Genomic DNA, 24,482 nt, shown 5'->3' with positions numbered 1-24,482 from the left:
CACGGGTCTAACAGGACGCCGGGGGGGAAAACGCACCAGCGCCCTCATGGTGCCGTGAAGCGCGTGCCTGTGGTTCCTCCTGAACTTGGGGTCGACACCCTTGAGCGACGGGTAGCGGTGGGTCTTAGGCTTCTTGATACTGTTTCGCGCGACGTGTCAGAACATGTTCAGTTGCATTCGATGGCCAGAGAGTCGCGCGTAGGACGGTTGCCGAGTATCGGGACAGGATGGCCAGGCGGCTGGAGGTGATGCGTACCCGTTACGGTGAGCCTTCTTAGACTGGTTGTGCTGAGACGAGTTCTTGGACTCTGAGGAGCGGCATGTCAGCATCGACAGAGAAGTAGCTGTGTGCGCCGCACTTACTGGCCATGGCGACTGATTTCCTGGTGCAGCGTCGTGGGTATGGCTTTCGATGTCGTCGTTATCGGGCTGAACGTGTGTAGTTTCGCTCGCCAAACGTTCAGTTGTGCGCGCTAGTGAAATTGAGCTAGTCCGCGTTAGGACATAGGGCTCCATGGCCCCGCGCAAGCTGCCTTCACATCATCGAAAGTGCACAGGCCGATTAAGAAATGCTGCCAGCAGATGGATTTTGTCACATCGAAGATATTAGCTACGTAAATATGATAGTGCCAGTAAATTGTCGTGGCTAACGGTGCTCGGGCACTTTTTTTTTTTAAAAAAAAAAACACAACGGATGAAGGGCGTGGTCCAACACAACCGTGCTCTTCAATTCATACGTCCAAGTCCCGACCGAAATCGACCAATCTAAGCTTCCTTGCGTCTTTTGGGTGGAATTGCGCAACCTTTGCGCGGACCAAGAAGCGGGCGGCTGCAGAGTCTCTGCTCAGCTGAACGTATTCTCCGCCGTTACTCTCGCCCAACAACGCGCGCAAAAGCTCTTCAACCAGCAACCTAATTTCCGTGGCGGCAGCATCTTTCTCGCCCAGAGGCTCGTCGTTGCTCGCGCCGGCTGTACCCCAGATCTTGTCGATTCGCATTTGTCGCCTGTCCACGGCCGCCTTCCCCTGCTTCAATGGCTTTGGCTTGCCTTGATGAGAGAAGCCTGCGGACAACATTTCGTCATCAACGTCCATAAGCTCGCCCACCACGGGCCCGCCAAGCTCCTCGGCAGCGACCAGAGTGGCCAGGTGCTCCTCGACGAAACTCTCGAGGGCAGACTGAAGCCGTCGACTCTCGACATCGTATTTCTGCTGCCGTTTGCGTGTTGATGTCAGTAATTCCTTGGCGAGCTGCGGCGCTGTTTTGGCCGCCCGCTCCTGGCGCTGAGATTGGAGCACGCCGACACGTGCCTCCAAGCTTTGGGTGATGGCATTCGCATCTCGGAGGCCGCTTTCTTCTCGGTCGAGCTCTCTCTGTGCAGCCTCGAGTTTCGCACGTGAGATGGTGAGAGCGTCTCTGGTCTCGGAGATGCATGTCTGGGTGATGTCTGTTGCAAGGAGAGCCGGCAGGACTGATGTTGCGCCAGGAAGATACGGCTCTGCAGGGGTTAGGCGCTCGTACGCGTTCTGCAAAGCCCTTAGTTGCCGGAGGCGTTCCCGGGCATCCGCAGAAGGCGCGTGGAGCGCGGGCTGGCGTGCGGAAGCGCGGAGCTGTGAAGGAAGTGAGCAATGGCAGACGTAAAGAGCGCGCATGTGTACCTCGTGCAGCGCATGCTGCTGCTGCTCGACGCGTTCCTGTAGCTCTCGTACGGTTTGCGTGAGGCGAGCTTCAAAGGCAGAATGGTCCGGAGCATCCAGGTCCATCTGGGTGCCGGGCGGGGGGGCGTAGTGCTGGATGCGCGGGAGCGTGCTGGGACGGGTGCGGTCCATGGCGGACGCGTCGCGCAGGCACGGGACCGCACTCGCCCAAGCAGACAAAGGGGCTGGCTGCACGAGTCGCTCGGCAACGGAGAGCAGAGTCTAAGGAGATTGCAAACCTCGTGTGCGCCCTGGCCGCACGCGCGGGTGCCGAGGAGAGCGGGTGTTGTGCAGATGGAAAGGCTGCCGGTGCCCGTGGAGGTGGACGAGTGCGGCGGCGGGCCTGGTGCATCATCAGTACCAACAGCAGGCCAGCACCAGCACCAGCACCGCCACCGGCAAGAGCATCAGCGGCGCGGGACAAAGCAGCAGCCCCGCTGCCAGACAGCTGTCCATTGGTGTCGCTGCCGATGCCGTCCTCGACACGAGCTGCACGTGACGGATCTGCGGCAGCTGCACTAGCCCACGGACGGCCCTAGGCGCACTCCACACGTCGACGAGCTTCTACGTCGCTTCCTGTTCCTGCCCGTCCATCGCAACCTCTCCCTGCCCTCGCCGCCACACCTTCCGCCGCGCCTTCATCAACTCCCATTGCCACTCCCCATCGCCCGGCCCCCGACACACCTTCGCCCGGGCGCTGCTGCTCACGCGCGAAGCTGCGACGACGCTGCAAGGTTTGCTTTGGCGGGCGCGTTTACTGAGTCTTCGTCTTCTTCGGCCCCAGCTCCTGCACCAGACCGCTCCCTCACAAAGCTCCTCCACCACTGGCACTCCTCTCAATCCCGCCCTTGAGCGAGCTCCTTCCAACCGATCATCCTCTCCTCGCCGCCACCCGCACATTGCACCATTCTCCCGGCGACTGCCCACACCACACTGAAGTCCCTTTGCCGACCCGCCCTCCAGCAAGTTTTCCTTCGACAGCCCTCTGCTGTACGTAACTCGAGCAATACGAAGAACTTTACGACCCGATCTGGTCCTCTGAGCCTGAAAGAGAAAGAGACGTCCTTTACTTTGATACAGCAGGGCAACAATGTCTGCCTCTCCCACCACTGCCACGGCGCCCAGCCAGAAGCGCCCGCTGGAGGAGCCCTCGTCCCCCTCGGGCCCCGGCGACCAGCCCGACGCGAAGCGGCCCGCGCTGGACAAGGTCGTCAAGGAAGAATCGACCGAGCAAGCCCCTTCCGCTCCTGAGCCTGCCACCGCTTCCGCTCCTTCCGAGTCGGCCAAGAGCGAGCCTGAAGCCCCCGTGCCTGCTGCCCAGAATGGCACCAAAGACGGCCAGGGCGACACCGTCGTCCCTGACGCTCCCACCTCGGCGGCCTCTGCCGCCCCCGACACCCAGCCCATCCAGTCGACCTCGACCGCCAATGGTCCCTCGACCGCCCAGCCCGCTTCCAGCGGCCACCAGGACGAGTCGAACTGGCTCCACGTCCGCGCCATCATTTCCAGTGCCGAGGCCGCCACCGTCATTGGCAAGGGCGGTGAGAATGTTACGCAGATCCGCCGCATGTCAGGAGCTAAGTGCACCGTCAGCGACTACTCGAGAGGTGCCGTTGAGCGTATCTTGACCGTCAGCGGCCTTGTAGATGCAGTTGCAAAGGTCAGTGGATCCGCGCTTCCTTTCGTGCACGGCGTGTACTCACAAGTCACAGGCATTCGGTTTGATTATCCGCACGCTGAACAACGAGGACCTTAACTCGCCCTCGACCCCCCAGTCCAAGACGTATCCACTCCGCCTGCTTATCCCCCACATTCTCATTGGCTCCATCATTGGCAAGTCTGGTGTGCGCATCCGCGAGATCCAAGAGGCCTCGGGCGCGCGTCTCAATGCTTCGGATTCGTGCCTTCCTCTTTCGACCGAGCGGTCTCTTGTGGTTCTCGGGGTTGCTGATGCCGTGCACATCGCGACGTACTATGTTGGGAGCACCCTGGTGGAGCAGCTAACCGAGAGATTTGGCGGACCGGCAGCTTCGGCATATGCCACTCGTAGTGGCGGACCCGCTGGCGTTGTTCCCGGTGGGATGCAGGTGGTGCCGTACGTGCCCCAGCCTGCGGGCGGCCAGTGGGGACCGCCAGACACGTTCCACCGCAAGGGACCACAGGCGCAGAGGACTCCGGCGGCTGGCTACGGCGCGCCCATGCACGGTCAGTATCCGCAGCAGCCGCAGGCACCGCTTCACTATGGCGCTGGATCGCCTCGTCACGCATACACGGGTGCTGGACCGCACCAGCCTCAACAGTATGGTGCCCCTCACGTTGCACAGCCCGGCCATGCGGGCCAGCCGGCGCAGCCTATGCAAGGCATGATGCCTGGACAGCCCATGACGCAGCAGATTTTCATTCCGAACGACATGGTGGGCGCCATCATTGGTAAGGGTGGTGCCAAGATCAACGAGATTAGGCAGCTCAGCGGCAGTGTCATCAAGATCAACGAGCCGCAGGACAACAGCAACGAGCGCCTAGTCACCATCACAGGAACGCAAGAGTGCAACCAGATGGCACTCTACATGCTCTACTCTCGACTCGGTGAGAAGACGGCGTGAAACCCCTGGAGCGTGGAGCGCGTTGCTAACACGAGACTGCAGAGAGCGAGAAGCACCGCATCTAGGCGGACGTGTTTATTGTTTCCTTCGGCGAACTGCGTGCAATTGGGGTTTAAGGTTAAAAGTCTATGGCTCTGGGTTCCAGCTTCGGTTCTGTATGCTCTCTAAATAGTGAACAGTCCAGTGCGCATCGGCGGCCTTTTGCTGGCGTTTCAACGTGGCGGCTGGTTGGCGACGATGGACGTAGCACAGGGTCCGATTTCTCGAGGCCCGACCGGCGGTAAATGGCATGAAAAATGTCAAATTGAAAACTGACAAGCTCTGGATTAGCCCAGCAATGCGATTGAATATGCGGCGTGCGGTGGCATCAGGCCCAGTGTCGGCAGCGCAGCCAATGGACGGGGAGGAGCTGAGTGTTCAACAATGGAAGGGTGCTGGCTGCCTGGTCAAGTGTTTGCCCTCTCAATGCCTTTGGGCGCGCATGTAGTGTGTCGACCTTCCGCATCCGGACGGCGAGCATGGGCGACGACAAAGGAAAGGCTGGGGCATCCACGCGAACAGTTTGTCGCTCCGTGCCAAATAATCGCAGCCGCCGGACCTAAATGCCCAGCGACGCGAACAGGTGAGCAGCGCCGCTGTCCTTGCAGCTTATAATGACGAATGCCGTCGCTGCCCTCTGCCCACTCCTGCGTTTGACACCTGCCCCTCCTTGACTGACCAACAGCGCGTGCCCATTGACAAGCCGCTAAACGGGCGTGCAGCCTCCGTGAGCGTGTGTTTGTGCCGTGCATGTGTGTGTGTGCAGCTGTCACTGCCAGCAGCAAGGTTCCGATTTACATTCTCTCCTTTTCTTCCTGGTACTCTTCCCATCTTCTCCTGTTCCCTTCGGCTTGAGCCTGGTTCTCACGGTCGAGGAAAAGCGGTAGCATTCCTCTCCGACCATCAAGCTGCATCCACCACGATACACGGCGCGTCAACTGCGGCGGGTCGCGCTTTCGGCGACGACCTGATCATGGCGACCGAAGTCGAGAGGCCTCGAGCGCGAACGCCGCTGGCGCTGAGGGGCGCGGCGCGCGCAAAGAGCAGCCGGCCATTCTCGCTACGGTGAGTTGCTCCCTGCCGAAGGAATGCTGCAAGGGGAGGCTGACGAGAAGCATCAGGACTCAGTTCAAGACCTTCACCATCATCTCCACCATCCTCGTCGGCACCACCGAAACGCCGTTCCTCGTCCATCGCGACCTCCTGACGCACCACTCACCCTTCTTTGCCGCGGCGCTCACGGGCACCTTCGCCGAAGGGCTCTCGCAGGAGCTGGCGCTGCCGGCCGAGGACGTGCCCACGTTCGAGCTCTTCCTGTCGTGGGCCTACACGGGCCAGCTCGACGACGTCTTCACGCGCGGCGGCAAGGTGGCCTTCTACCTGCTGCTGTCGCTGTACGGGCTCGCGGACCGGCTGTCGGTCGAGTCGCTGCGCAACGCCGTCGTCGACCGCGTGGCGGCGCTGGCCGAGAAGAGCAACAGCGTGCCCACGCCCAGCGACACGGTCACGCTGTACGACGAGATCCGCGACACGGCGCTGCTGCGCAAGCTCGTCGTCGACCTGTTCGCCTTCAAGAAGACGGACGTCCTGCTGGCCTCGCACCCGGACGAGTGGCACCCGCAGTTCCTGCGCGAGCTCGTCGTCCGCGTCAAGCGGCCCGAGCTGCAGGGCCTCAGCCGCCACGACCTCGTCGCCTGGAAGCCCGCCACCTGGTCCGCCACCCGCGCCTGCTGGACCTGCCGCGACGTCATGCAGCCCGGCCTGAGCGCCAACCGCTGCGAGGCCTGCGGCTACGCCTTCTGCAACTCGTGCGTCGCCACCGGCAAGGCCTTGTGCGGCGACGATGCCGCCAAGCTGGCCAGCTGCAAGCCCTGGGTGAAGAGCATGTGCCAGCACTACCACGAGCACATGGAGACGCCGCCTTGCGTCGAGTGAAGTCATGACCCGGGAAGGGCTTGCTGCTTTGGCGACTGTAGATATACCCCGCATTTGGAGGCCTTCATTTTTCTGCTAAGCATGTCTTAGAAGCACAGGAGTTGGTATTGTCATTTAGACCGTAATCGTAGTGCCTATCAATCCAGGCCATGTACCTGCTCGCTTGCCCCCCCAATGTACAGCAGCGTCATGACGTCGGCACGTTGCCCTCCCAGCCGTCTTCCGTTCCCGGTTTGCCCAAACGCCGTTCACCACCTTGTTGCACCCAACACCGCATTCCCATGCTTCCACCAGCCATCAGCCGGTCCCGAACACCCAACCAATAATCCACTCCAAACGGAAAAACACGTAACCAAAGGAAATTTAACTTCTAATGGGAATGATGTAATCTTTGTTTTCGACTGTGACACTCTTCGTCTGAGTACGTCGCGCAGCGTTAGCCAAACGTACTTCCAGTAATGCAAATGAAAGTCCTCTTGGCCACTTACCATGTGGTTGACCTTGTAGACGCCGACCAAGCGTGACGCAAGCTCGAACATGTTGTTTCGCAGCGAGATGACCACAAACTGGGCGTTCTTAGTCCGCTCTTTGATGTAGCTGGCGACGATGGAAACCTGCATTGCGTCACGTTAGTAAGGTCGAATGGAATTTGCTGGCGGGGAGAATGAGCCTACGTTTCTGAAATCCAAAGCAGCGTCAATCTCGTCCATCACGTAGAGCGGCGTTGGCTTGTAGTGGTGAAGTGCAAACACCAAAGCCAAACTGCTAAGAGTTTTTTCACCACCAGAAAGGTTGGAAATGTTCTTCCAGCTCTTCTTGGGCGGCATGACGCTGAACAATATGCCTTCCGAGAAGGGATCCAGCGAATCGACGAGCTCCAGCTCGGCGTTGCCGCCCATCGTGATCATCTGGTACATCTCCTTGAGACGTAACGAGATGGTGCTGAAGCCTTCCATGAAGCCCTCCAGCCGCAGCCGACGCAGCTCATCGCACCGCTTTTTGGCAGCGTCGCGCTCCGTCACGGCAGTGGCGAGGTCAGCGCTACGAGCAGCATGTTCCTCGACACGGCGCCGATATTCGCCAAGGACACCAAGCTCAACCTGGACGTTCTGTGTCTTCTCCTCCAGCGCGGCTATCTCGCGTTTGAGTTGGCCTTTGTCCATATCCTCGAGCTCGTCCTTGGTGTAAGTTGGCAGCGCCTCAACTTCTTCTTGCTCCTCGCCCAGGTCGCTGACGTTCGTGAGGGAGAGCTTGCTGAGCTTCTCTTCCCAGTGCTTCAGCTTCATCTGGTTCTCCTTCAGTGTCTTTTGGTGTTCTTCGATCTGGTTGCGCATCTCGATCTCGATACCGCGCGTCTCATTAAGCTCCGCAGTCTTCGCATCCAGATCGGCCTTGAGAGCCTGCAATTCCTCCTTCTTCTCTTCAAGGGCCTCCTGCGCCTCCTCTGCCTGCTGTCTCGAACCACCCGAATCCCGTCTCTGAGCACGCATGTCTTCTTCCACTTTCTCCATCTCAGCCGTCGCCTTCTCGAGCTCCTTTTCCGCCTCCACAAGAGCCTTCTCATGCTTTGTTCTTTGCTTCTGAGCCTTCGCTCTGTTCACCTCTGCTGAAGACATCTCCTCGTTGAGCGTGTCGATCTGCTCTTTCAAGCCGTCGACCTTGGCCTTTTGCGTACGCAGCTTAATACCGCCAATCTCCATGATTTTGTCCTGAAGAGCTTTGATTTCCTCTTCAACACTCGAAGTTTCCGTGTGAAGTTTGGCCACCTCCTTCTCCATGCTGGCGATACTCTTCTCGAGACTGGTCATGCGAGCCTTGTCGGACTTGGAGGGTTGCTGCTCGGCTGCAATCTCCTTGATGCGTCGCTGTGCATCGGCGATGTTGCGGTCGTAGCTTTCAACTTCCAGAGCAATCTTCTGAGCCTTCGTCTCCAGCTTCGGTATCTTGTCATTAAGGCCTCGTAACATGCTCTCGCCCTCTCTCAGTGCTCCCTGGAGATCGGAGAACTGCTGCTCTACTGCATCGCGGTCTCCCTCTAGCTTGGCGACCTGCTCCTTCGTCACGTCGGCAGCCAACTTCGAGGACATGGCACCCTTTGCGACCCTAGTACCACCTCCACTCATGGTACCGGATTTGTCAATAAGCTGGCCGTCGAGTGTCACGACGCGCCATCTCTTGGCTCCGTACGCAATCCGATTCGCCTGCTGAAGATCGCGTGCAACAAGCGTGTTCTGCATGACGCTGTAAAAAGCAGGTTTGAACTTATCGTGCTTTGACCGAACCAGGTCGAAAAGCCTAGGAACATTCTCGGGTGTATTGATCTCCGAAAGATCCCGTTGCGGAAGCCTGTCAAGCAAGATGAAGTTCGCACGCCCAAGGTTGTTCTTGCGAAGGTATTCGATGCACTGTTGGCCAACCTCGACTGAATCGACCACGAGGTTATTCAGCGCCGGGCAAGCGGTCGAGATAGCAACGTCGTACTTTTGGTCAATCGTGCCCAAATTGCCAAGCCGACCATGAAAACCCTTGATTCTACCAGACTCCTGCAGGCGCGTAAGCCCTGTGAGGACGTTCCCCTGAGACTGAGTTGCAGAAAGACTGGATCTTGCTTCGTCGGCCTTCTGCCGGGCGCTGGACAGCTTGGAGCGGACTTTGGGCTCCTCCTGGCCAAGGACTGCCATCTCCTTCTGGATGTTCTTGATCTCCTTTTCTGTATTGCGTTTCTCGGATTCACATTCTTCAAGCTCACTCAGCTTCGTGGCCTTTTGCTCCTCCAGGCCGGCGATTCTGGCCTCCGTGTCCGCGATCTTCTTTGCGCCCTCGTTTTCTTTCTCCCGCAGAATGTCCAGCTCACTCTGCGCAACAGCCATGGCTGACTGCTGCTCATTGATTTTCGCATTCCAGGGCTCCAAGGACTTTTGTTTCTTGGCAATCTCATCCGAAATACTCTGAGTCTTTCCCTTCAGGCTCTCTCGGATTGAGTTCAGTTCTTTTTCCTCTGCACGCATCTTCTCCTCAAGCTCCGCGATCTCTACCGTGTTTCGTTCGATATCGTCGGCGCACTTTTTCATGGTGCTTTCCGCTTCCGAAATGCCGAATTTGCTGGTCTCGAGGGTCTTCTGGAGCTTCTTCTCCTTGTTGGTCAAGAATTTCTTCTTTTCCTCGAATTTGACCGTCTCCTTATCCAGCTTCGCCAACTCCTTCAAAAATTCCTGGGTCTGCTTGTCGAGCGCGTTGTACTGCTTCGAGCCCGTCTTGTATTGCTTTTCAAGCTCTTTGATCTCCTCCTCACTTCCCTTGTGCCTCTCCAGCTCCTCATTGAGCGAGGCTTGCGCCTCGTTGATGGCTTCCTGTGCAACTTGGATGTTGTCATTTGTGTCGTTGATGAAGATCTGGTACAGGGCAGATTGCTTGCTTGCAAGCTCGTTCTCATCACGAATGTACGCCAAGGCCTTGTTCTTCTTGTCCTCAAGGCTGTCCTTCTCCTTCTCAACGTGCTGGACTCTGTTGTTTTTCTCTTGGCAAACCTCGTTGAGCGTCTCGACTTGGGCAGCAGACTCCTCGATGGGCGTCTTGTACTTTGACGTGCCAATAATATCCTCGAGATATTCCAACAGACCATCGTCATGCTCGTTCGCGGCCTTGGGCTTCATCTGTGCGATGGACTCGACTTCACCTTGCAGGATTAGGAAACGCTTATGGTCAAGGTCAACGCCGCGATCGCGCAGCAGCGTGGTAACGACGGTATAATTAGACTCTTTGCCGTTGATGTAATACTTGCTCGAGTTGTTCTTGAAAGCTCTGCGAGATATGACCAGATTGAAGTCTGGAATGACTTCGTGGCCCCCCTCAGGCAGATCCTTCACTTCTTGAAAGTGAACTTCGACCTCACAGTAGTCCAGATTTGGGAACTGGGCTGAATTGTGGATCAAGGCTGAGAGTTTGCCTTGTCTCATCTTGCTGGCCCTGAAACCAAACACGAAAAGAAGAGAGTCGATGACATTGGACTTTCCGGAGCCATTGGGGCCGACGACGGAGGAAAACGAGGCGTGGAATGGTCCGACTTCCTGTCTGCCTGCGTAACTCTTGAAGTTGGTAAGTTTCAGCCACGTGATGCAGATGCGCGACTTTGGAGGCTCTGGCTCTTGTGTTAGGGGCTGTGCAGCTGCTCTAGCCTTGGCCACAATGTCCATCGGTCTCTCCAGTAGTGTATCCATGGCGTCAACCCGTGTAACAGTACGAGGAGTGGGACCCGTTGGTGTCTTCTCTTCAGGCGCGGGTGTTTTCTGCTCGGGCGCTGGAATCTTCTGCTCAGGCACTGGCGTCTTCTCCTCAGGGACCGGGGTCTTTTCTTCGGGCGCTGGTGTCTTCTCTTGCGGAGTGGGCGTGGGGCTCTTCGCGGTCGAGTTCTCAACGTTGCCCGGGTCGAAAGGCTGTGGGGACTTCGGGCGGGGCGTAGCATCCGGTTCTGAGGCTTTCATTCTGTTAAAAGACTTATCGGCGTCGTTTGTGATATCGGAGAGAGGCGATTTGTGGCGCAATTCGTGCTCGGAATCCTGCTCCTTTTGGGGCGATTTAGCATTTTCCGCAAGACGCATCGTCAACGGGCCTTCGGCCGTGGACCGGGACGCGGAAAGGGGAGGGAATTGTTGTATTACATCGGGAGCGACGGAGGCTCTGCTTTTGCGGCTCTCGCGAACATTGCGGCGGCCTCGGCGCGTAGCAGCAATCTTCCTCGGCGGCTTGCGTGCCTCGTGTTCGTCGTCGTCGTCGTCGCCGACGACGCTGGTGGCAGCGCTCTCGGCGGGGCTGGGTGCGACGCTGGGCTCGACGGACTCGCTGGCTCGTGTCTTGCCCTTCTTGGAGGGAACTGTACGCGGGGTGATGGGCACTTCCGAAGCTTTGCGGCGGCGGGCGCTCTTGGGGGCCGGGGTGAATTCTACATCATCGCTATCGCGCCTCACTGCAGTGCGGCGACGCGCGCTCTTGGGCGGAGCCGGCTCAGGTGCGGGCGTGAACTCTTCCTCATCGCTGTCCTGTTGCTCAACAGCGGGCTCGTCGGAATCGGAGGACTCGACAATGGTCTGGCGGCGCGCAGCCGCTCGCCTGGAGGGTCGTGCAGCCGACATTGTGCAATGGGGACGTGGGGAGGGCTGGATGGAGTCGTCGCATGCAGCCAAAACACCTGGCTGTAGGTAAACACACGACGCGCACGGCCGCGTCTTGGCGCGCCGCCCCGACGTCACGCAGGGTCCATGGGACGCGACGCGAGCGCCATCTTTGCATTTTTGCAGAATGCTGATAATTTCGTCTAAGCCCACAAATTGCCTGTCCTTTTCCTCCGTTTATCTCGCAGTTCAATCCGACGCATCATGGTCATATCTCAGCCTGGCCGCCCTCTACGTGCGCTCTTCAGCTTTGGCTGTGCCGACTTGAGCCATCATGTCTTCTTCCCCTCTCCATTTTTTTTGTCCGCACTGCATCAATTCAAGATCTGGGAAATAGCCTTACTTGCAACGCTTCTCCACAATGCCAGCACCATGTTCGTCGTATTCCTTCTTGCTGACCCAGAGCTGCCATCGCTGTCAGCATCGCGATAATCGACACGCCAAGAGAAAGTCTTACCTGGTGGAAGCTGCCCAAGCTGCCAAGGATGCTGCCGCCAATCCAGCTAGCATACTTGCGCTCTACAGTGTTGCCTGGTGCCTGCAGCCTGATCCTTGGGCCGGGGTAAATCTGGGCAAGCTCCTGGTTGAGCCGGTCGTTGAAGCCGACTATCAAAGACGACCCACCGGTGACGACGATGTTGGCCAGAAGAGCGGGCCGCATCTCGACGTCGACGTGGCTGAGAGCTTGCACTACCAGCTGCGGAATCGTCTGGTCATCGCGTGGCCTAGGGTTTTCCGCATCCTATTTCCACTCAAGTTAGCCCATTTGCAAGCCGGCGAGACTCAGTCCGACACGTACCATCAGCGCCGCCTTGGCGTCGAACAGGCCTTCGACCGCCTTGAACCGTTCAGCACGGAACACTTGGTTCCATCCGTCGGGCATCTCGAAGGGCCTGCCTGGACTATTGCTGTACACTTCGTCGGCGTTGCCACTGAACTTTCCGCCGGTCCACACCTGCACCACCGACTCTTTGAATTCAGTAAGCACACGCTCCTCTTCCAGCCTACGGAATGATGCAGTTGGCTCCTTGTCGAACTTCTTGTAGATAGCTTGAGCAGCAGCACCGGCTTCTACGGGAGTCTTGGACGTCACCATGTAGTGGGGCGTTAGCGGAATGGGAGGTTGGGATTGCTGGAACACCAAGCGTATTTGGTTGGAGACGAAGTTGCCAGCAAGTGGAGACTTGACAACGCCTAAACAACAAGTCAATTGCAATGCCGCTCTCGCTTGAGGCTACCGACGTACCCTTCTTGATCACCATGCCATCGATGACCGGGGTGACGGAAGTCGTGGCAGCACCGACGTCAATGACCAGTGCCGACGGCTTTCCCGATGCGAATCTGATGACGGTCAGCACACTGATCTCATGGCGGCAGCGGGGTGCATGCGTACGCCGCCAGAACTCCGGTCTTCTGTATGTAGAATGCAGGCGCGCCCCACTCCTCCATGGCAACCTCGATGCACTTCTCGCGGTGCTTTGTGGTGGCCCAGCCCGGCTCCGTCATGAGCAGGGGCGAGCCTTCCAGCGGCTTCTCCGTCTCGGCCTGAGCCTCCATCTCGACGTCCATGTCGCCGTTCGAGGCGTCGTTCAGGCCGTTCCTGGCCGGATTCTGCTCCTTGGTGCCGGTCAGGCGCGAGGTGATGGAGTACTCCCATAGCTTGGTTGCGGTTTCCCAGTCCTCAACAATGCCGTCGGTGGACCAGGGGTTCCGGATCTCGAGGTTCGACAGGGGGTTGTGGATCGCGTTCTCGCCGAAGATTGGGTTCGACTCGGCTTCGCGCACGCCGTAGAAAGTCGGAATGACGGACTTGGGCACGTCCTCGCCGGCGAATCCGGCGCGCGTGGTCGAGTAGCCGGGGTCAAGGATGATGGCAGAGACCTCGTCTGCACGCGGGCGTCAGTAAGGCTGCGGGCGCGCGGGTGCAATTGGAGCTCACCTCCGGCATACTCGTTGGTGGCCGGCAGCTGGGAGCTGGGCAGCGCCATGGTGGAGCAGGCTGGGGCGCCGCAGGGGGCGCGTGGATCGCGTGTATTCGGGGCGCGAGATGCACGAGCGGGCGGGGGAGGGCCAGCGGGGTTGAGGCAGAAGCAGCGTGGGCGGCGGGTGGGTGGGTGGTCGCGATGGAGCTCAGCGACGCGAGCGATCGTCTCGTTCCTGGCGGTGGCGCACGGGGCTCCTCCGCGAACTTAAGCTCCTCGGCTGTCTGCCATCACCACTCCTCTCGTGCTCGTCGTGCCTCCAGTCGCTCGTTCCTCTCCCTCTGCCATGCTATAGCCAGTTCCGCCATGGCGTTGCTCGGTTTTCTGCGCCGCCTGTACTCGCTCGACACCCTTGACACCCGCTTCACCACCTCCTCGGGCACGCCTCCGAAGCAGCCTGCCGCCGAGCCAGCTATCGACCCTGCGAAACCCACGCCCAATGAAGCCAAGGCGTCGAGAGCCGCCGGCTCGCAGCCGTCCAGATGGGGCACTCTCGAATTCTACTTCTACTACTTGGTCTTCTTGACCGCCATACCGTCCATGTTTTATGTCGTCTACTATGTCTCCAAAGGTGCTGCGCTGTCTTCTCTGCGACCCGGTCCCAGAAGCTGACTCCCTCCAGCTTCGCACCCCAATTACCCCAAAATCGAGCCTCTCCTGTCTGACGGCTGGATACCTGGCCGGAAAGTGGTACGTTCTGGTGTGACTTTGCGCGGCTGCCCCCGTACTAATTAAAACCACAGGACAATTCCGACGGCCAGTACGCATCCTTCCGCGACAACCTCCCCTATCTCTTCGTCATAGCTCTCGTTCACCCTATCCTCCGCAAAACCTACGATTACCTTTGCCGCGCCGACTCATACACCCAGGTCCGGCCCGGCTCGACCCCCGGCGGACACCAACTTACACAAGGATTGACGGCATTTGCTGCCGCCGATGCGAGGCTGGAACAACGCGTTTCTTTTGACTTTGGCTTTGCTATCGTCTTCATATCTGCCCTGCATGGCTTCTCGGCAGCCAAGGTCCTGCTGATCCTCTATCTCAATTACAAAATCACCACCACCTTGCCCCGAAGCTACGTTCCGGCTGCTGCGTGGATATTCAACATCTGCACTTTGTTCTCGAATGAGGTCTTCCGGGGTTACCCCTTCAAACATATTGCCGCCTTCATCCATGGCGGCGACGGCTCGGGCACGTGGGGAGAATGGCTAGACAGTTGCGGAGGGCTGAACCCGCGCTGGGAGGTCCTTTTCAACATTACCGTTCTTCGCTTGATTAGTTTCAGCATGGACTACTACTGGAGCTTGAATATGCAGGGTGGAAGTCCCATTGAGGTAAGCATCTCGCAACACAGCCGCAACCAGTGCACGCTGCTCACAAGCAAAAGAAGAAACAACTCGATCCTTCCAACCTATCCGAGCGCGACCGAGTCTCCACTCCCGCAAAGCCAACTGATTACACATTCCGCAACTATGTGGCATATGCTTTGTATTCCCCTCTTTACAATGCCGGCCCGATTCTCACCTTCAATGACTATATTTCCCAACAGCGTTATTGTGTGCCGAGTATCACGCGTGAACGCAATACTCGCTATGCCATCCGCTTCCTCCTGGCCCTCCTTGCCATGGAGGTCATCATTCACTACATCTATGCCGTTGCAATCTTCCATGTCCAGCCTGATTGGGACGCCTACACACCTTTCCAGCTCAGCATGCTTGGGTTTTTCAACCTGCACCACATTTGGCTAAAGCTGCTTCTTCCATGGCGCTTCTTCCGCCTGTGGGCCCTCCTTGACAACGTTGACCCCCCTGAGAATATGGTTCGCTGCATGAGCAACAACTATAGCATATCCGGCTTTTGGCGTGGCTGGCACCGTAGCTACAACCGCTGGCTGATCCGCTACATATTCATCCCCTTGGGCGGTAGTGGCCACGGACGCAGCATCTTCTCCGTCATGCTCACATACCTCGCCATCTTCACTTTCGTCGCTCTTTGGCATGACATCCAGCTACGCCTGCTCATGTGGGGCTGGCTCATCACATTCTTTGTCGCCCCTGAGATGATTGCCACTCTCCTCTTCCCCAAGCGCAAATGGGCCAACCGCCCCAACGCCTACCGCGTCTTGTGCGGAGTCGGCGCTGTTGCTCAGATTCTCTTCATGATGGCCGCGAACTTGGTTGGCTTTGCTGTTGGGCTGGACGGCCTGGAGGGACTGGCCAGAGGCATTTTTGGGTCAGCGTCCGGATTGACCTTTTTTGCTTTGGCGTGCGGCGCGCTGTTTGTCGGTGTGCAGATCATGTTTGAGATCAGAGAAGAAGAGCTGAGAGCAGGTATTAAGATGAAGTGTTGATATTTGGTTGGCAGTCTCTGTAAATCAATTTTACTCTAGCTACGAAAAATAGACATCTATCGTTATCGTTCTCAAAAGCCTGACAACCTTGAGCTTGAAAACGTCGCCAGCGGAAGAGAAAGACGCGATATACATTGAAGTATCCGTGAGCATGAGGGAAAACCAACATCATGTACGGACTCACCCTTGGCTTCTGATCTGCAGCAAGTGGCCACCGTGCATACTCGAGCATAGGTTGCATGTCCACGATTGTCCATAATAATTCAAGGAAAGACTAGTCTATACTTCGAAGGCCTATACATCGCAGTGAATGAACACCGTCCAAACAACCCGCAGTCGAGCATACATTTAGAAACAAATATTGTGCAAGATATACTCATCGGGCAAGTACACCGAATACGGGTGATATAACAAAAGCACTGAACCTGGTGACTTTTGAAGCGCATCAAGTTTTGTTTACCAATGACAGCCACGCTAATTCTAGATTGTCAGGAAATCTGAACATTTTCTCAGGAGTCTGTAGCAAATTACCCACAACTACGACACGGAAAGGTCCGTCTGTGGTTGCTGCGTTAGTACAGCCAGGAGCGCAAGAGCATATCAACGAGAATCACAGCATCGAAATCACATAACCATAGCAAAGATTACAATATCAACCATGGTTCACATGAGAAAGAGCTCCTGTCCTTTTCCCTTTCTTCTCTCTATATTTACAAGAAGAGTGAGAGGACCACAAAGCTGAACCCACAATGTCGGCGGCAAGCGGAAGAACAGGTTTCGAAATTGACAACGTTTACGCCTCCAACAAAGACAACGAGAGGAAAACAAAACAACCGACTGGTCAGAAGGAAGAACAGGGAAACGCTAACAACAGAAGAATACTCCCAAGCAGCGAGAAAAAGCCAGAAATTGCGGAAAGGACTCTCGATTATCGAATCGAATTGTAGTCCAGACAGTTAATCAAGACGGAGGCACGACCGAATGTGTTGTCGCGGCCTTTTTATTTCTTCGCACAAGTCCAGGAGGTGAAGAGGAGAGAGACGGAAAACAAGTGATATATATAAAGCGAAGAAAGGTAGTGAGATGAACTAAGAGAGAAAAACGCCGTGGTATCATGCGTTAACAGCAACACTACGAAGCAGCACAACCCACACGAGAGAAGAAAACGGGGGCTTGGCGATATCAAGAGGTAGTCAGTGCTCCCCCTTGTACGATCAAGCAAAGAAGAGAAGGCGGCGAGAGCCGAAGACGAGACAATCAAAAGACAGGATTAGGAGACCTGACATAGGAAAGAGTGTCTGAATGGATAGATGGTTGTGGTGTGGTGTATGTGCGTATGGATCAATCCCTGGATGCTCCATACGAAGACGTAGTTTTGGTATTTGGCTTTTCGGGCTTCTTTCTTTCCCCAATTCCCATGATGATGACAGCGACAACAATGACGATGAAAAATGATGTGATACAAGGATTGCATGATGCTCATGTCTGGGTCATTTCCAGAAAAGAGAAGACAAAGGAGGCAGCAGCAGCAGCAGATTAGAAGGCCGTGACGTAGTGCAAACAGATCGACTTCACACGGGACTCAACTGCACCCCCGCCCCGCCTCACCCCATCTCTTGTTGGTCTCCTTTCTTTTGCTTCTCTCTTCCCCACCTGACTCTTCCGTATTTCCTCCCCATGCGGGAGGATGGGGCGGAGACGGGGATTTTTCAGAGCGAGGAAGAAAGAGAATGAAAAAAGCGACCTCAAAACATGACAAGACGCCAAAGGAAAAACACAAAGGAAATGGAGTGAGCGAGTTGTGTTGTGGTTATCCCAACAACAGATTATTTTTCAGACCGGGGCAAAGCAGCGGTCCAAGCAGATTAGGGTATCTCCAGCAGCAGCAATGGCAGCAAGCGAATGCCGACTTGGCAATCAGAAAAAGTGGCCACTTTAGTTGACCCGCGCATCCACTCTTGCGACTCTCTCCTCCATGTCCACTGGTTTCATCCGGGACGGGCTTCGGGTGAAGGTGCTGGCAAAGTTCGGCGGCGGAATCGGGAGTGTCTTATCCTGGGAACGGCCGCGCTCTTCCTTCGGCGGCGTGGGTGGCGAGCCCTGCGGCTGGTACCGGCCGTCCTTGGGAGGAGTAGGCGGCCGCTGATCCTCATCCCTGCTGTCCTTGGGAGGCGTAGGGGGTGGCCTGATGGGCAGCTCGGAGCTCGGACGCAGATGAGGAGATGCTTCGTGACTGCGGGCGCTGCGGCCGCCGACGCTTCCGGACTCGCCGACCTCCTCAACGACAGGTAGAATGCTCCCGTGAGGCTCACCTCTTTCCGCCGAAGGGCTACGGGCCGGGTGGATGGCGCGCTCGGGCACATCATCCTCGTGTGCGCCGTGCCGAATTGATTTCTGCGCTTGGTGCTCGGCCTTCTCCATGACCTCGTCGGTCTTGTTGGGTTGCAGGTTAACGCCCTTCAATGCAGGGTCGTTTATGACCTCTCCCTGTTGTTTCTCCTGCTCGGCGAGCTCGCGCGTCTTGGTAACACCACTGATGAAGCGCACGAAGCGGTCGCCGTACCGTTCCGGAGGGATGGCGGAGATTTGAGACTCTGTGTTTGTGAGGCCCTTGAAGAAATGCTCCATTCGTTTGATAAAAGAGTACTGCGTCACAAGTTAATTGAAAATACTCATGCACGGCCCGACTTGCAATACTTACGTGAGTCAAGCAATCGATGATTCCCAGGTAGTAAATCTCCTCTCCGGGCGTGTTGTTCTCGTGGGTGGCTTGGAAGCCCCCATCATCGCTGTAGAAATAGAAGTGCTTCCGAGTCTCCTGCACGTCATCTGGCATCTTATTGCTGCTCTGGTCCATGGGAATCGGCTTCTGGTTCTTGATGATCTGGCGGAGCTCCTTTGCCTTCCGAGCGTTTTCCAGCTTCGAGGGCGTCCGCTGAAGAGGATCGGGTATGTGATCCTCCGCAGCATCTCCACCGGGCTGGAACACCTGAAGGGTCTTGTCGCGAAGGTTTTCCTCGTTGCCCTTCTCCAGGTCATGGATACCAACCAAGAGCGAGTAGTCCATGATCTTCAGCTTCTTCAAGAGCTGCACATCCCTGTCCATCTGCTCAATGAAAGCCTGCTTCTTGACAGGTCCAAACTCCAGGTGCAGGTTCCGCCTCAACCAGTTGAGATCTTTCAAGGTGGCTCTGGGGTTCTTCTCCAAATCCTCCTCCTTGAAATCTCTTCCGATGGTCGATCCCTTCAAGTCGAACGTGCGATGGATATCCCTGTGCGGCGGGAACAAGTTGTTCATCACCACGAAGTGGATTTTGCGGCCGTAGGGGATTTTCACACGGTGAAGACCGTAAAACTGAGAAAGCAACGTGTTGGGGTTCTCCCTAACGTGGTTGTAGTAGTCCTTGAGGATCCTCCGGAGGAACTTGTGCTCGGCATGGTGGATGGTCTTGATGATGTACTTATAGTCTCGCGAAAAATAGAAAAAGCTTCCACTCTTGCCGGGAGATCCCAGTTCGGAAAGAATGTACTTGCTAGTCAACGACATCAGGTAGTCCGCAGGGTCGATCTTGAACGTCTGCCGCAGATGGCGGAACACCCAGGGTGCGTAGTCCTTGAACTTGAAGTCGTATTTGGCGGACGGCGTCAGCTCGTTGCCAGTGCTGTCGAGAGCGAGTCAGTATTGGCTTCCCGAAGGCAGGATGGTAAAGCTTGACTTACATATCGAAGGAGAACTTATGCCTGGCCTCGAAATCGGCATCGGTAAGCGGCCGGTCCATCTTGGCATTCGTCCGCGAGACGGTGAAACGGATACCGGTCAACATGTTGTAGGCCGTAACCCAGTTCACGTGGTTCTGGTCCACCTTAGTACCCACGACCACACGGTCATCATCTTCATCCTCCTTCCTCTTTCTCTTGCTGGCTCTCTTCTGGCGAATATGCTCTGCCCAGCGAGCAGCATCTTCGTCGGCCTGGGTTTCGTCGAGGTGCATATCCGACTGCATTGAGCGCGTGGTGCGCCTGACCAGCGACATGGAGCCTCTTCTCTTGGTGGGCGTGTTGGGAGAAAAGCGTCCGGTGGCCGAAACGACCATGTCGTCCGAGTTGCGCTGAGCCTCTCGTGAGGAGCGGTAGCCGGATGCCTTGGGGACCTCCAGGGTGTGGCGGTGCTGCAGTCCAGGGGCCTGGGCGGTGGAGGCTGTCGATGAGGAGCCCGGCGGGTTGCCGCCGAATGCGGGGGGTGAGGAGAGACGATGCGTCGACGAGCCAGGCACGCGCAAGGTCTGGTCAGGAGCTGGGTGGCTCGAGGTGGTGGCGGTCGAGTTCTTCCTCTGGGCGACGGGCGGCTCGGGCGCGGTTTGCGTGGGTGATAGCGCGACGGTCCTGGCGGGTTGAGGGCCGTCTCCGTGGGGCGATGACGGCTCAAGCCTCACGTGGGTGGTCAGACAACCGTCCTCGGCGACACCGTTCTGCACGGCGGCAAAGTATCCGTCGTCGCGGGTTCCCAGTCTTCCTCCTGCGTCCGCACCGTCCAGCTGGTTTCGGGTCGACTCAGAATGCGAGACACGAACCGTGTCCATGGAGTGGCCGGGCGACTTCTTGTCGTCGTGGGGACCGCCGACGGGACCACCGTTTGGCAGCGACGAAGCCTGGCTCGAGATGGAGGTGCCGTTGGTCAAGACGCGGGTGGTCGAGTAATGCTGAGTGGCATTGGAGTCACCGTTGGTCAGCGGGGGTTGCTTCTCGCTCAGCGCCGACGAGGGAGCGTATTGGGAGTAGGAAGCCTGGTAGGCAGCACGGTCGGCGTCGTCGGCGAGGAAGGAGGGCATGGCGAGGGAGGCTGGATGCTCTGATCACGAGCGGGTGGGCATGGGCGACGCAGCCAGGAGGACGCTCTGGCAGCGGACGGGGGGCTTGGCCAGTCCTGGGGCTTGATAGATTGCGACTCGAGGAGCACGAGTAAGGCAGCCTCCTGGGCAACGGATGCGTCGCTTGGCGGGCGGCGGGCAGGCGGCGGGGCGGGAGGGTGGTTGCGAGAGGGCGCGGAGGGGGTATCACAGGAAAACAATGTCGAGATGCGATGTCAAGGGAGAAGTTCGCGCGGGCTGGTGGGCAGTCGTGGGCTGGCTAGGATGACAAAGAAGGCCAAGCTGCGGCGCGCCTCATCAACCCAGCCTGGCCGGGCGTCATTTCGGCTTCCGCGCGCGCCAGCTCCGAGCCACACAGCCTCAGCCTCCATGCCCACACGTGGTTTCTATTTGCAGCGCCCAGGACCGCGCTGCCGGCGAGAGCGCCGTTGCGACCACGGCCGGGCCGTCAGCTCGCAGTGCCAGCGCAGGTTGCGGCCAGCGCAAGCCGGAGTCCGCAGTTTGCAGTCCGCAGCCACAGCCTTCGCCGGCGCTCATCTCCTGCGACAGGGGCGATACGGGACATCACATGCCGCGACTTCCGCGCGCTGCACAGAGCCTCATTGCGTCTCGGACGCCGCTGAGCCCCAAAGCCGCCCAGCCCGTCGCATGCGAGCGCCGGCCTGCCAGTTTCGGTCCTTCTTTCGCCCATGCCTCATCCCCGGAGCCGGGACCGCAGAGCTGCCCGCTATTGCGTGGCCTGCACACTTGAAACGGGCCTCCGTTGGCGAGCTGATGTGCTGTCTAGCGCTGTCATGCAGATCTCCAGCAGCGAGCTCACCACTCGAGTTACTATCAATAGAGAACACTCGTATCATCCACCACTCAATGCAGTTAGCACTCGGCTGGCAACCCGTTCTGGCAATTCCCAAACACACTCTGCAATGTTCCCACTTCAATCGTGCAGAGAGGTGGGTCTTGCAGCCGAAGGCTAGCGTGAATTTGTTTTTCTGTATATCAGACGTTTAATACGGGCAGTTAAAGCAATGACTATATCCAAAGATAGCTTGCACTACTTACTCGCTATAGAGCCTGCCGCAGCACTTTCAAAGAGCAAAGCTGCCCCCCGTTCCAATGCCCTGCCATTCTCCGCCTCTCACACTCATCTATACGCCCATGTATCCCAGAGCTCACGGGTGCCATCAAGTGTCAGGAGAAAGTCTCGTTTTCTACGCGCGGCGAACTGCCTCCCGCGTGACTGCGTAAAGCCCAGCAAAACCAAACCCCCCAAACGCCCGGCATACATAGTACCCTTCGTTTCCCAGCAGAAACAGCAAAAGCGGAGGCGCAACGGAAATAAAACATATACCCATGGATCCCACACCTCGAACCGTAACAGCAAAAAAGACAAGCCCGTCGTAACCGTAAACACACCCTGCGCACCCACGCACCCGACCGGAGTACACAACGCGCCGCGCCCGAAAGATGGATGCGAGGATATCAGACCGCGAAGGACACCCGTGAGAACGCCGCAATCCCCACCTCCCTTGCCCGACAAACGACAGCAACACCCTGTGACGTTACCGAGAGTTAATGTTATCAGACACCGCAAGAAGAATAAGTCCGGAGTAGAAGGGCAGAATAGTGCGACGTCGCTTCTTAAGCCTTGGTATCAGCCTCGGCCTTCTTCGGGGTCGCCTTCTTGGGCGTCGCCTTCTTTGCCGGCGCAGCCTTCTTTGCGCCAGCCTTCTTCGCGGCCGGCTTGGATTGAGGAGCCTTGGTCTTGGTCACACGTCCCGACTTGGTCTTGCCCAGGACGGTGGGGGGCTTGTCCTCGACAGCAGGGGCCTGGGGTTCGAGTCAGCTCAGCTACAGCGCTTTCGCTCATGGCGATAACATACCGAGGTGGCGGCGGCTTTGCGAGGACGGCCGGCGTTGGCCTTGGGCTTGGCGGCGGCGACAGCCTTCTTGGGCGCGGCCTTGACAGCAGCAGCCTTCTTAGGCGCAGCAGCCTTCTTGGTGGTGGTGGCCTTCTTAGCGGGAGCAGCCTTCTTCTCAGCAACCTTCTGTGGATGAGTTAGGATCAAGGGACCATCATCAAGTTGCCACGGGTCTGACCTTAGGAGCAGCAGCCTTCTTGGGCGCCTCCTTCTTAGTAGCAGGAGGCGAGGCCTTCTTTGGGGCCTCCTTCTTGTCCGACTTCTTGAGCTTCACCGGACCAGAGGCACCTGCACAACACAGGCATGGTTAGCGGCGCATGGGCAAGCTCGGTTGCAAAACTCACCCTTGGGCTGGTCAAAGTGACCCTTCTCCACACCCTGCTGGATAGCACGGTTGATGTGGGAGTTGAACTGAGCAGGGGTGATGTCGCCGATCTTGTTGTTGGCCTTGACATACTTCTTGATGGCTTGGCGGCTGTACAGTCGTGTCAGCATCTCATTCGGGCAAGTCAAGAGCAAGGCACGTCACGCGACGGCGAGGTGCAAGCGCAAGATAGGAAAACCAACCTGCTACCGGAACGCTCCTTGAGCTGAGAGACGGAGAAAGACGTTAGCAAGCTTCCTCAGGCATTGCAAGCCTCGGAAAGGCAAGTTGGCGGGCACAGATCGGGCGCGCGGCGGGGGCGCGCAGCGAGGCGCGAGTGCGACCGTAATGCGCCGGAGAACGTGGACTCACAGCAAGAATAGCATCCGAAATCATGGCTACGGTACCGAATCAGCATTGGCCGGAGAACACGATGGGGATGGAGCGATTGCATGGCATCGGCGTGGGTGAGTGCAGCATACCTTGGTAGGAGGTGTGGGCGGGGGTAGCACTGACGGCCTTCTTGGGCGCGGCAGCGGCAGACTTCTTGGGAGGCATGGCGGCGACGACTGGGGGTAATGGGATGCGCTGAGTAGTGCGAGAGCGGAGCTGTTCAACGACGGGCTGCAAGAGCGGGCTATTTGGCGGGGTGCGGGCGAGGAGGGCGTTGCGATGGGGAGACAAGTGAGCTGCCGGAGCACGTCTCGCGCGCGGGGAGGGGAGCTGAGTCCTACTTAAGGCGCTGAGACGCGGCTTGGCGTGCTCCAGATCACTCGCAACAACAGTTCAGACTCGACGACGCTAAACCCTTTCCTATCGCATCAACAACCTTCGATCATCGCGTTTCTTCTGGCCCGCTGTCCGCTGGCCAGTCTGAGCCGTCTCCACGCCTGTTACAGCTGGCCGCCTTCCCGTCTCGCTCCTTCGATTGGCTGCGTTGCGTATGCTTTGCCGCCTGCCTGTATCTTTACCTTACCTCATGCCTGCCCTCCACGTTCCTCTTGACGTTCTCCCGCATCCTGACGCACGCGCTCCGCCTCTTCTCGCACCATCTGCTTCTCCCGTCCTTTTTCTGTCCCCGGCGACGCGTGCGCCGGGCGTGGGTGAGGTGCCGGCGCTGGTAGCTTCTGTCGCCCGCCGTACCATCACCCTCACCCAAACCCGCCCACGCGCACGCCCACGCTCTCACACGCACACTGACCGCAAGCGCCGTGGCCATATCCAACGCTCCCGATTCGGCAATCGACAACAACGCTGCCGCGGATCTCCATCGCGTGTCTCACACTGCCCTTTGTCGCCGCCCGCCAGGCACGCTGCTTCCTCCGCTCCCACTCGCTCGCTTCGTCTCGTTTTTCTCCCACCATCAGCTGCCCGTCTGGGCGTACCAAGAAAACGGCGCTAGACAGGGCCGCCCAGAAAGGCCATATGATAAGGGAGGTGCGCGCGCGCTGCCTCTCGCTCACCTCGCCTCGTGACCAAGAAATCCCGCAAGAAGGAAACTTAGCTCCTACCATCTCCTTCCCGTGCCCCCCCCCCCCCCCCCCCCCCCACCCCCCC

At 57.9% G+C, this 24,482-nt stretch overlaps 7 protein-coding genes across 7 annotated transcripts; 3 read left to right on the top strand and 4 right to left on the bottom strand.

The window, feature by feature from the left end:
• Positions 1-731: 731 nt before the first annotated feature.
• On the bottom strand, positions 732-1,829 carry LTHEOB_12747 (uncharacterized protein; the record flags this gene model as incomplete). The annotated part of the gene is made up of 2 exons (XM_035509648.1): positions 732-1,610; positions 1,659-1,829. 2 exons carry the CDS (start codon positions 1,827-1,829, stop codon positions 732-734), a joined length of 1,050 nt encoding a protein of 349 aa, XP_035363865.1.
• A 958-nt stretch (positions 1,830-2,787) lies between these two features.
• On the top strand, positions 2,788-4,365 carry LTHEOB_12746 (KH domain RNA binding protein; the record flags this gene model as incomplete). The annotated part of the gene is made up of 3 exons (XM_035509647.1): positions 2,788-3,357; positions 3,410-4,283; positions 4,343-4,365. 3 exons carry the CDS (start codon positions 2,788-2,790, stop codon positions 4,363-4,365), a joined length of 1,467 nt encoding a protein of 488 aa, XP_035363864.1.
• A 947-nt stretch (positions 4,366-5,312) lies between these two features.
• Positions 5,313-6,274, top strand: LTHEOB_12745 (Btb poz domain containing protein; the record flags this gene model as incomplete). Its single annotated transcript, XM_035509646.1, has 2 exons — positions 5,313-5,404; positions 5,461-6,274. The coding sequence occupies 2 exons, from the start codon at positions 5,313-5,315 to the stop codon at positions 6,272-6,274; spliced, it is 906 nt and encodes a 301-aa protein (XP_035363863.1).
• A 363-nt stretch (positions 6,275-6,637) lies between these two features.
• Positions 6,638-13,430, bottom strand: LTHEOB_12744 (Condensin subunit cut3; the record flags this gene model as incomplete). Its single annotated transcript, XM_035509645.1, has 9 exons — positions 6,638-6,691; positions 6,763-6,888; positions 6,949-11,380; positions 11,786-11,847; positions 11,900-12,184; positions 12,242-12,636; positions 12,689-12,783; positions 12,836-13,328; positions 13,382-13,430. The coding sequence occupies 9 exons, from the start codon at positions 13,428-13,430 to the stop codon at positions 6,638-6,640; spliced, it is 5,991 nt and encodes a 1,996-aa protein (XP_035363862.1).
• Positions 13,431-13,730: 300 nt separating this feature from the next.
• LTHEOB_12743 (Glycerol uptake protein 1) lies at positions 13,731-15,774 on the top strand (the record flags this gene model as incomplete). The annotated part of the gene is made up of 4 exons (XM_035509644.1): positions 13,731-13,995; positions 14,047-14,114; positions 14,168-14,758; positions 14,812-15,774. The coding sequence occupies 4 exons, from the start codon at positions 13,731-13,733 to the stop codon at positions 15,772-15,774; spliced, it is 1,887 nt and encodes a 628-aa protein (XP_035363861.1).
• Positions 15,775-17,709: 1,935 nt separating this feature from the next.
• On the bottom strand, positions 17,710-20,603 carry LTHEOB_12742 (Multicopy suppressor of Stt4 mutation; the record flags this gene model as incomplete). The annotated part of the gene is made up of 3 exons (XM_035509643.1): positions 17,710-18,420; positions 18,476-19,436; positions 19,495-20,603. The coding sequence occupies 3 exons, from the start codon at positions 20,601-20,603 to the stop codon at positions 17,710-17,712; spliced, it is 2,781 nt and encodes a 926-aa protein (XP_035363860.1).
• A 1,677-nt stretch (positions 20,604-22,280) lies between these two features.
• LTHEOB_12741 (Histone H1/H5) lies at positions 22,281-23,483 on the bottom strand (the record flags this gene model as incomplete). Its single annotated transcript, XM_035509642.1, has 7 exons — positions 22,281-22,469; positions 22,523-22,687; positions 22,740-22,849; positions 22,906-23,036; positions 23,129-23,151; positions 23,298-23,323; positions 23,408-23,483. 7 exons carry the CDS (start codon positions 23,481-23,483, stop codon positions 22,281-22,283), a joined length of 720 nt encoding a protein of 239 aa, XP_035363859.1.
• Positions 23,484-24,482: the final 999 nt, after the last annotated feature.

This window comes from Lasiodiplodia theobromae, assembly GCF_012971845.1.
Source record: "Lasiodiplodia theobromae strain AM2As chromosome Unknown scaffold_73, whole genome shotgun sequence".
NCBI lineage: Eukaryota > Fungi > Ascomycota > Dothideomycetes > Botryosphaeriales > Botryosphaeriaceae > Lasiodiplodia > Lasiodiplodia theobromae.
Note: the sequence above shows the minus strand (reverse complement) of the source record. Positions and strands in the feature narration are given on the sequence as shown.